Source organism: Metopolophium dirhodum, chromosome 1 (genome assembly GCF_019925205.1).
Source record: "Metopolophium dirhodum isolate CAU chromosome 1, ASM1992520v1, whole genome shotgun sequence".
Lineage (NCBI taxonomy): Eukaryota > Metazoa > Arthropoda > Insecta > Hemiptera > Aphididae > Metopolophium > Metopolophium dirhodum.
The window spans coordinates 157,581,550-157,593,316 of record NC_083560.1 but is presented as its reverse complement, the minus strand read 5'-3'; the positions used below and the strand labels follow the sequence as shown (position 1 = coordinate 157,593,316).

Sequence of the window (11,767 nt, the reverse complement as noted above, 5' to 3'; positions counted from 1 at the left end):
TTTAAAACCCAATAATTACGCTTATATGAAAATTTCTTAGCGTTGGGGTACATCTTTTCAAATTAATAAAAAACATAATTTGTTGATGAATAAAATTTTAGTCAATTGCAAATACACTTATCCACTATAAATAAACGAGGTTTTCAGAAAACTAGAGTTTAAAACCCAATAATTACGCTTATATGAAAATTTCTTAGCGTTGGGGTACATCTTTTCAAATTAATGAAAAACATAATTTTTTGATGAATAAAACTCAAGTCAATTGCAAATACATTTATTCACTATAAATAAACTAGGTTATCAGAAAACTAGAGTATAAAACCCAATAATTACGCTAATATGAACATTTTTTAGCGTTGGTCTAAAACTAGAATTTAGAACTCAATTATTACGTTTATATTAACATTGTTCATTGATAGGGTACATCTTTAAAATTAATAAAAACATAATTTGTTGACGAATAAAATTTTAGTCAATTGCAAATACTTTTATTCACTATAAATTAACTAGTTTATCAGAAAACTAGAGTTTAAAGCCCAATTATTGCGCATATAATATGAACTTTTTTTAGCGTTGGGGTAAAACTAGAATTTAGAACTCAATTATTACCTTTATATTAACATTGTTCATTGATAGGGTACATCTTTTCAAATTAATAAAAAACATAATTTATTGATGAATAAGACCTAAGTCAATTGCAAATACTTTTATTCACTCTAAATAAACTAGGTTATCAGAAAACTAGAGTTTAAAGCCCAATAATTGCGTATATATGAAAATTTCTTAGCGTTGGGGTACATCTTTTCAAATTAATAAAAAACATATTTTTTTGATGAATAAAACTTTAGTCAATTGCTAATACATTAGTCACCTATAGATTGATTAGTAGAAGGAATAACTATAATTTAGAACTCAATAATTACGTTTATATTAACATTGTTCATTGATAGGGTACATCTTTTCAAATTAATAAAATACATAATTTTCTGATGAATAAAACTTAAGTCAATTGCAAATACTTTTATTCACTATAAATAAACTAGGTTATCAGAAAACTAGAGTGTAAACCCAATAATTACCCTTATATGAAAATTTTTTAGCGTTGGGGTACATCTTTTCAAATAAATAAAAAACATAATTTGTTGATGAATACAATTTTATTCAATTGCAAATACACTTATAAACTAAAATGAAACTAGGTTTTCAGAAAACTAGAGTATAAAACCCAATAATTACGCTTATATTAACATTTTTTAGCGTTGGGGTAAAACTAGAATTTAGAACTCAATTATTACCTTTATATTAACATTGTTCATTGATAGGGTACATCTTTTCTAATTAATAAAAAACATAACTTTTTGATGAATAAAAATTAAGTCAATTGCAAATACTTTTATTCACTATAAATAAACTAGGTTATCAGAAAACTAGAGTTTAAACCCAATAAATACCCGTATATGAAAATTTCTTAGCGTTGGGGTACATCTTTTCAAATAAATAAAAAACATAATTTGTTGATGAATACAATTTTGGTCAATTGCAAATACACTTATCAACTAAAATGAAACTAGGTTTTCAGAAAGCTAGAGTATAAAACCCAATAATTACGCTTATATGAACATTTTTTAGCGTTGGGGTAAAACTAGAATTTAGAACTCAATTATTACCTTTATATTAACATTGTTCATTGATAGGGTACATCTTTTCAAATTAATAAAAAACATAATTTGTTGATGAATAAAATTTTAGTCAATTGCAAATACACTTATCCACTATAAATAAACGAGGTTTTCAGAAAACTAGAGTTTAAAACCCAATAATTACGCTTATATGAAAATTTCTTAGCGTTGGGGTACATCTTTTCAAATTAATAAAAAACATAATTTTTTGATGAATAAAACTCAAGTCAATTGCAAATACTTTTATTCACTATAAATAAACTAGTTTATCAGAAAACTAGAGTTTAAAGCCCAATTATTGCGCATATATGAACATTTTTTAGCGTTGGGGTAAAACTAGAATTTAGAACTCAATTATTACCTTTATATTAACATTGTTCATTGATAGGGTACATCTTTTCAAATTAATAAAATACATAATTTATTGATGAATAAGACCTAAGTCAATTGCAAATACTTTTATTCACTCTAAATAAACTAGGTTATCAGAAAACTAGAGCTTAAAGCTCAATAATTGCGTATATATGAAAATTTTTTAGTGTTAGGGTACATTTTTTCAAATTTATAAAAAACATAATTTTTTGATGAATAAAACTTTAGTCAATTGCTAATACATTAGTCACCTATAGATAGATTAGTAGAAGGAATAACTATAATTTAGAACTCAATAATTACGTTTATATTAACATTGTTCATTGATAGGGTACATCTTTTCAAATTAATAAAAAACATAATTTTTTGATGAATAAAACTTAAGTCAATTGCAAATACTTTTATTCACTATAAATAAACTAGGTTATCAGAAAACTAGAGTTTAAACCCAATAAATACCCTTATATGAAAATTTCTTAGCGTTGGGGTACATCTTTTCAAATAAATAAAAAACATAATTTGTTGATGAATACAATTTTGGTCAATTGCAAATACAATTATCAACTAAAATAAAACTAGGTTTTCAGAAAGCTAGAGTATAAAACCCAATAATTACGCTTATATGAACATTTTTTAGCGTTGGGGTAAAACTAGAATTTAGAACTCAATTATTACCTTTATATTAACATTGTTCATTGATAGGGTACATCTTTTCAAATTAATAAAAAACATAATTTTTTGATGAATTAAACTTTAATCAATTGCAAATACTTTTATTCACTATTAATAAACTAGTTTATCAGAAAACTAGAATTTAAAGCCCAATTATTGCGCATATATGAACATTTTTTAGTGTTAGGGTACAGCATTTCAAATTAATAAAAAACATAATTTGTTGATGAATAAAATTTTAGTCAATTGCAAATACACTTATCCACTATAAATAAACGAGGTTTTCAGAAAACTAGAGTTTAAAACCCAATAATTACGCTTATATGAAAATTTCTTAGTGTTGGCGCTGACAATGACCATCAGCGATATGCTAATGAGCACGACGGCACGAGTGTCTTATCGGTCAGTCCCACCTTCCACTCATCTCTTCGCCCTATTATATATTCCTTGTGTATTATTATTATTATTGATTATTAAAATCACCATATTTATCTTCTTTGTTTTAGTTGTATTATCTTAATCTTTATTGTGTTTTTCTTATTATCGTTTATTGCGGCCAACGCCCTTGTTGTCATATCTTTTTTTGTGTGCTTTTTTTCTCTCGTCAAATTTTTTATTGTCCCGCTATTGCAGCGTTCTTTTTGTTAATGTGATGTTCGTGTTCTTTACAATCTTGTCGGGTGTACGTATTTATTGGTACACACCAAGCATCATTTATATATATATTATTAATTTCGATCTGTACAATCGGACTGTCTGATCATTGTGATCAACCAAATTGTTATTATTACTGCGGTGTTACTTGCGACGCTACTGAAATCCGTCACTGCACCTGCTCATTATTATTGTTTAAAATAAACGGCCAAATTATTACCATTCAAACCGTGAGTTATAAATTTATATATCTTAATTATATTATTGCCATCCGTGGGTCACCTGATCCGACGGCTTGTGCGCCCACTGTGTGCCTCACCGTCACCAAGTGCCAGCTCCTCCCGCGTAAGTCCGCCAGCACTCGCCGTAGTGTGTGAGAGGCCGCCCAGGTCTTCGGAATCCGCATTCAACGGGTGTCTCCAATGTGGGCAGGCTGTCCGGGTCCACGTCAAGACTTTTAGTTTAAGCTTAGTCATTAAGGTTTAGCCAACTCATGTGAGCTCCGTGGTCATTGCACCTGTCCTAACCGACTACGGAGACCCCCCCCCCCCCCCCCAATAACTAAACTCTAAAATCTTGTTCTCCTCAACACCTCACGTCCCTTTCCTAATCTGAGGTCATCGTTGTCGTCGTGCATATTAGGTTGCCTACCCAATTTATAAAAGGCGACATAAGCAATCCAAACCAATTTTTTTTTGGTCTCGACTGTTCGTCGAGTGGTCCTTCGGGAATGTGCTGCGTCAGCTGTCTTGGCGTACACATATTTTTGGTCCTTTGGGCCGGATGTACTAACAAACTGCGACTAGTGTGGTGCTCAAGTTCTGCTTGAATTCGTCGTTTGTAAACAGTGACAGAGAAAAATTGTCATTACCTGTCCGTAATGCTGTAGTTGCGTTCAAAATAAATTCATACGATCAACACCCTGTGTTGATTTATTCTAATTACAAACTCCGTAACTTGTTGTAAAAAATGGTCACTCCTCCTTCAGTAACTTATGCAGAGGCAAAAGCACGGGTTGTCCGTGCAATTGCAAAAATCACTTCATTTGTCGCTGCAGCCGGTGAATATAAAGCCGATCGTTCTAATGCGGGCAAACATGCTAAAGTAGCTAAGATGCTGTCTGAATTAAATGACATTCGTCGAATTGCTGAAGACGATTTCCAAGTCATGGAATCTTCTGTTAGTAAAAAGTTAGCCCCCATGGAAGTCGTAGATAATAAAGAGAGTCTAAGCCTCAGTGCCGATTTTGACAATTTGTACTATGAACTTGCTGCTTTTGCTGATGTGTATCATATTTCATTATCTCCCGGCATGGATACATCCTCAGCTCAGTTGTCAGTTAACCAAACAACAGGCTCCAGTAATTTGTCACATTATCAACTGCCCAAACGGAGCTTTCCTACGTTTTCTGGAGTGCTTATTGAATGGCAAGGTTTCGAAGATCTCTTTAAATCAATTTTGTCCCACGCTCCTGATCTTCCCGATGTTGAGCGATTTGAAATATTAAAGACCTCTCTGCAAGGTGAAGCTCTATCGTTGGTTTCACATCTCCCTTTGACGTCCGCAAACTATAACAAAGCTTGGGAAGTGTTGCGTGCTCGTTATGGGAACAAGCGTGATTTGGCTCGAATTCATCTGGACGCCCTCCTAGCACCCCACACAGTCAATTGTAACGACGCGGCTTCCATAAAAACTCTTCTCACGACCATTCTTGAACACACTGCGGCCCTAGATAATTTAGATTTTGTTACTCGCCAATGGAGTCCGATTCTTGTTCATATCTTTGAAAATCATCTAGATTATGATCTTCGCTCTCGTTGGGAACTTACTGTTGGAGATCGCCATCAACCAGCCACGAGTGACTTTGTAGAATTTTTAAGGAGCCATGTACGGTCAGCCGAAGCTCGTGCAGGAAATTATTCAACGACTTTACAATCTAGTACTTCCCAACCAAAACAGTCAAAAAAGGTATATACTACACACTCTCGTCCCACTTATGGACCAAAAGTGTTGACCGCCAGTGCGGCGTTATCCACTGAATCAGGTCATCGGTCACCTGCTATCAGTAACTGCCAAATTTGCAAAAAGCCTCATTCGATTCGACAATGTAAATTGTTCCTTAGTAAAGGCCCAAACGATCGTTTTCAGCTGGCAAAAACCCATCGTCTCTGCATCAACTGTCTCGGCTGTGGACACTCGTCCGCTGCGTGCCCTTCGAAATTCAAGTGTCAATCGTGCAATCGTTCTCACCATACCTTGTTACACTTTGAATCAAGTCCAGCCACGAGTACACCACCAAGTAGTTCCATGGTGGTCCAGTCAGGTGATCCTACCCGCACGGTCTCGTTAGTTGTAAAAGATAACCCCCAGAAAGTGGTATTATTATCAACTGTGCTTCTGGACATTTGTGGTACCGATGGTCATCGTCATTCGTTTAGAGCCCTATTAGACAGTGGCTCTCAAGCCAGCTTTATCACGGGCAAATCGGCTGACATTCTTATGCTCAATCGCCGACGTTCACCTGTGAGTATAACCACGTTTGCTAACACTACTGCTACTCCTGTTTGTGGATCATCCGTTGTCATTGTGACTCCTCACGGCAAACAAACACCCAGCCTAAGTATTGACGCTTTGATTGTACCACAGATCACAGGAAAAACCCCGCAAATCTCGTTCACACCTGGTCAATGGACACATATTCACCATTTGCCCTTAGCAGATCCGTCATATCACATTCCTGGTGACATAGACTTGCTGTTGGGCGCCGACATTCTACCGTCCATATTATGCGACAGTCTCATTTCGGGTAGTGCAGGCGAGCCTACTGCGTTAAAAACAATTTTCGGTTGGGTTTTGTTTGGGCCGACCACCACAGCTCCCCCTGTTTCACTGGCCACAATGTGTGTGTCAACATCCAGCAACCTTGATGCAACCTTAAGAAAGTTTTGGGAGTTGGAAGAGCTACCTGTAGTTCATCACTTAAGTCCCGATGACAAAGTTGCAGAAGAGATCTACGTCTCAACCACTACTCGTCTTAGTTCAGGTCGTTTTATGGTTACACTTCCGTTTCGAACACCGTCTCCTGTGTTAGGTGATTCTAAGACTCATGCTCATCAACGCTACAAGGCCCTTGAGCTTCGACTAAGTCGACAACCTGATCTTCGAAAACAGTACATAGACTTTATGCAGGATTACTTGTCAAGTGGTCACATGGAACTTGTGCCAGTGTCTGAACGCGACAATCCACTGAATTACTATATACCACACCATTGTGTCATAAAACCTGACAGCAAGACAACAAAATTGCGTGTTGTATTCAATGCTTCAGCCCGTACTTCAACCGGAGCCTCTCTGAATGAGAGTATGTATACTGGTCCAAAGTTGCAACCAGATATTCAAGTTGTATTGCTCCGCTCTCGTCTCTGGAAGTACCTGTTTATGGCTGACATAAAACAGATGTACCGCCAAATCCTAGTTCAACCTTCAGATCGAGACTATTTGAGAATCCTGTGGAGATTTTCACCCTCGTCTCCAATTGATGAATATCGGCTCTGTACAGTTACGTATGGAACGTCAGCAGCACCTTTTCAAGCTCTGCGAACTATTCGTCATCTTGCTACACTGGACGGTGCTAGGTGGCCGGTGGCCGCTGACGTTTTACTCAATGACACTTTTGTCGACGATATTTTAACTGGTGCAAACTCAGAAGAAGACGCTCTCAACTGTCAAGACCAATTGATAAACCTTTGTGCACTCGCTCAATTTGAGCTCCGCAAGTGGGCCAGCAACAATGTACAACTTCTACAAATGGTCCCACCAGAATCTCGTGCAATGTCCGTCTCAGTCTTGTTCGACAGTGACGAACTCTCTGATTTGAAAGTATTAGGGTTAAAATGGGACCCATCTGCTGACACTTTTTCCTTTAAAGCTCAGCCATCGATGACTCAACCGACAAAACGATCTGTTCTGTCCGACATTGCTCGTGTCTTTGATCCGTTAGGACTGTTGTCACCCATGACCTTTTTCACAAAACACGTCATGCAACAGCTGTGGACCTCCGGTATCAACTGGGATGACCCAGTTCCCTCTGACATTGCCTCCCTATGGGCCCGATATCAGTCTGAACTGCAGCTAATTGAAACCATTAGTATTCCTCGTCGTATTACCTATGATCATGCTATTTCTGTACAACTCCATGCCTTTTCTGATAGCTCTGAAAAAGGTTATGCCGCGGCAGTATATCTCCGTGTAGAGACAGTCACGTCAGTGTATTGTCATCTCATAACAGGAAAGTCAAAAGTAGCCCCTCTCAAGCGGTCCACAATTCCCCGTCTGGAACTGTGTGGTGCCGTATTGGCTTCGAAACTCCTCCGATTGGTTGCTGACTCCTACACTAATCGCATAACTATTGACGAACTCCACTCCTGGACTGATTCCACCACAGCTCTCGTTTGGATTAGGTCTTCCCCTCATCGATGGGCCACATTCATCGCGAATCGAACCAGTCTGATCCACGATTTAACCACACCTGCAATTTGGCGCCATGTTCCCACGAAGGAGAATCCAGTCGATTGCGCATCGCGCGGATTGTTTCCTTCCGAGCTCCTCAACCACTCACTGTGGTGGACTGGTCCATCATTTTTACTGAGTCCTCCAGACAAATGGCCAAAATTACTGTTAACCAAACTTGAAGATTTCACTGGGCCCCCCTCAAGGGAAGCTCGAGTACCTACTGTGCTCACCGTCACTGTAGACATTCCGATAATCAATTTGTTAAATCGCATGTCATCTCTGCAGAAGATCCTTCGCGTAATCGCTTACTGTTTTCGTTTTTCCAAGCCCCGTTCTGACGCTCCAATTAGCAACATTATAAATGCGACAGAGATCACTCGTGCTCTCTCTGCCTTGGTCTACTTAGTCCAACGTCAAACGTTTGCCGTCGAAATTGCAGCTCTGTCAAACGGTCTTCCCTGCTCAAAATCTCTCCGACGTTTAGACCTGTTTATTGACCCAGTTGGTGTTCTCAGAGTGGGCGGTCGGCTTCGCAACGCAGAAATTCCATACGTTCACAAGCATCCTGCTTTGTTGCCGTCCCGTCATCGTTTAACTGATCTAATAATTGATCACAACCATTGTGCATTAAGCCATCCAGGAGCCATGACCCTCCAATCACATTTACAGCGTGAGTTTTGGATACTGTCAGGGAGGCAGGCTATTAGGTCCCGGCTGCGATTATGTCTTCCATGCTTTCGCACTAGACCTCAAACGGTTCAACCAAAAATGGCTGCTCTTCCTAAATACAGAGTACAACAGATAAAACCATTTGCTATCTCAGGCGTTGATTATGCTGGCCCGATATCTATCAAAGGATCCCGTGGTCGCGCATCATCCAGGAGCTCTGCCTACATTTGTTTATTCGTCTGTACCGTAACCAAGGCATTGCACATCGAGCTCAGTTCTGACCTGTCAACGGAAACTTTCCTCCTAGCGTTCACTCGTTTTGCTGCTCGTCGTGGACCGATCAAAGAGATCCATAGTGATTGTGGTACTAATTTCGTTGGTGCCGCGAATATTTTAAGCCCGCTACATAACTTCATCGCATCAGAAACCTATCAACACAGTGTACGAAATCATTTGTCCAAGGACCAAATTACTTGGTTATTCAATCCTCCGTCTTCTCCTCACTTTGGAGGACTCTGGGAAGCTGGAGTAAAGTCGACTAAGTCGTTAATTTTTCGATCCATTGGAACCCATAGACTCACAAGTGAAGAACTAATCACTTTGTTGACAAAAATTGAAGCCACTCTAAATTCACGGCCTTTGTGTGCCCTTAGCAATGATCCCAAAGATTTAGAAGCTTTGACGCCAAGCCATTTTTTAACGCTGGTCCCATCGACATCTCTTCCGGACCCTTGTTTGGAAAACGTACCACTCTCAAAAATGCAGCGTTGGCGCTTAGTTACTGATCTCCACCGGTACTTCTGGACCAGATGGAAAAATGAATATTTGTCTACTCTCCAGCTGCGAACAAAATGGTCTGATGATGGAAAGCAGTTGAATGTTGGAGACCTTGTCCTAATAAAGGAACCCTCGCATCCGCTGTATTGGCGATACGGACGTATCACGGACCTCCACCCTGGTGCAGACGGGGTGTCACGCGTTGCTACTGTCCACACGTCGTCTGGAGTTCTAACTCGGCCAGCTGTCAAGTTGTGTCCAGTGCCTTCTTGTTGAAGTTCCTTCAAAGTGGGCGGTGATGTTGGCGCTGACAATGACCATCAGCGATATGCTAATGAGCACGACGGCACGAGTGTCTTATCGGTCAGTCCCACCTTCCACTCATCTCTTCACCCTATTATATATTCCTTGTGTATTATTATTATTATTGATTATTAAAATCACCATATTTATCTTCTTTGTTTTAGTTGTATTATCTTAATCTTTATTGTGTTTTTCTTATTATCATTTATTGCGGCCAACGCCCTTGTTGTCATATCTTTTTTTGTGTGCTTTTTTTCTCTCGTCAAATTTTTTATTGTCCCGCTATTGCAGCGTTCTTTTTGTTAATGTGATGTTCGTGTTCTTTACAATCTTGTCGGGTGTACGTATTTATTGGTACACACCAAGCATCATTTATATATATATTATTAATTTCGATCTGTACAATCGGACTGTCTGATCATTGTGATCAACCAAATTGTTATTATTACTGCGGTGTTACTTGCGACGCTACTGAAATCCGTCACTGCACCTGCTCATTATTATTGTTTAAAATAAACGGCCAAATTATTACCATTCAAACCGTGAGTTATAAATTTATATATCTTAATTATATTATTGCCATCCGTGGGTCACCTGATCCGACGGCTTGTACGCCCACTGTGCGCCTCACCGTCACCAAGTGCCAGCTCCTCCCGCGTAAGTCCGCCAGCACTCGCCGTAGTGTGTGAGAGGCCGCCCAGGTCTTCGGAATCCGCATTCAACGGGTGTCTCCAATGTGGGCAGGCTGTCCGGGTCCACGTCAAGACTTTTAGTTTAAGCTTAGTCATTAAGGTTTAGCCAACTCATGTGAGCTCCGTGGTCATTGCACCTGTCCTAACCGACTACGGAGACCCCCCCCCCCAATAACTAAACTCTAAAATCTTGTTCTCCTCAACACCTCACGTCCCTTTCCTAATCTGAGGTAATCGTTGTCGTCGTGCATATTAGGTTGCCTACCCAATTTATAAAAGGCGACATAAGCAATCCAAATCAATTTTTTTTTGGTCTCGACTGTTCGTCGAGTGGTCCTTCGGGAATGTGCTGCGTCAGCTGTCTTGGCGTACACACTTAGCGTTGGGGTACATCTTTTCAAATTAATAAAAAACATAATTTTTTGATGAATAAAACTTAAGTCAATTGCAAATACTTTTATTCACTATAAATAAACTAGGTTATCAGAAAACTAGAGTGTAAACCCAATAATTACCCTTATATGAAAATTTTTTAGCGTTGGGGTACATCTTTTCAAATAAATAAAAAACATAATTTGTTGATGAATACAATTTTATTCAATTGCAAATACACTTATCAACTAAAATGAAACTAGGTTTTCAGAAAACTAGAGTATAAAACCCAATAATTACGCTTATATTAACATTTTTTAGCGTTGGGGTGAAACTAGAATTTAGAACTCAATTATTACCTTTATATTAACATTGTTCATTGATAGGGTACATCTTTTCAAATTAATAAAAAACATAATTTGTTGATGAATAAGACTTAAGTCAATTGCTAATACATTAGTCACCTATAGATAGATTAGTAGAAGGAATACTATAATTTAGAACTCAATTATTACGTTTATATTAACATTGTTCATTGATAGGGTACATCTTTTCTAATTAATAAAAAACATAACTTTTTGATGAATAAAACTTAAGTCAATTGCAAATACTTTTATTCACTCTAAATAAACTAGGTTATCAGAAAACTAGAGTTTAAAGCCCAATAATTGCGTATATATGAAAATTTTTTAGTGTTAGGGTACATTTTTTCAAATTTATAAAAAACATAATTTTTTGATGAATAAAACTGAAGTCAATTGCAAATACTTTTATTCACTCTAAATAAAATAGGTTATCAGAAAACTAGAGTTGAAAGCCCAATAATTGCGCATATATGAACATTTTTTAGTGTTGGGGTACATCTTTTCAAATTAATAAAAAACATAATTTGTTGATGAATAAAACTTTAGTCAATTGCTAATACATTAGTCACCTATAGATAGATTAGTAGAAGGAATAACTATAATTTAGAACTCAATAATTACGTTTATTTTAACATTGTTCATTGATAGGGTACATCTTTTCAAATTAATAAAAAACATAATTTTTTGATGAATAAAACTT

General features: G+C 37.5%; 2 protein-coding genes across 2 annotated transcripts; both read left to right on the top strand.

Annotated features, from left to right (window-relative positions):
• The first annotated feature begins 4,346 nt into the window (after positions 1 to 4,346).
• Positions 4,347 to 7,369, top strand: LOC132933448 (uncharacterized). Its single transcript, XM_060999728.1, has 2 exons — positions 4,347 to 7,264; positions 7,306 to 7,369. The coding sequence occupies exons 1-2, from the start codon at positions 4,347 to 4,349 to the stop codon at positions 7,367 to 7,369; spliced, it is 2,982 nt and encodes a 993-aa protein (XP_060855711.1).
• A 22-nt stretch (positions 7,370 to 7,391) lies between these two features.
• On the top strand, positions 7,392 to 9,611 carry LOC132933446 (uncharacterized). The gene has a single exon (XM_060999727.1). It carries the CDS (start codon positions 7,392 to 7,394, stop codon positions 9,609 to 9,611), a length of 2,220 nt encoding a protein of 739 aa, XP_060855710.1.
• The last annotated feature ends 2,156 nt before the right edge of the window (positions 9,612 to 11,767 follow it).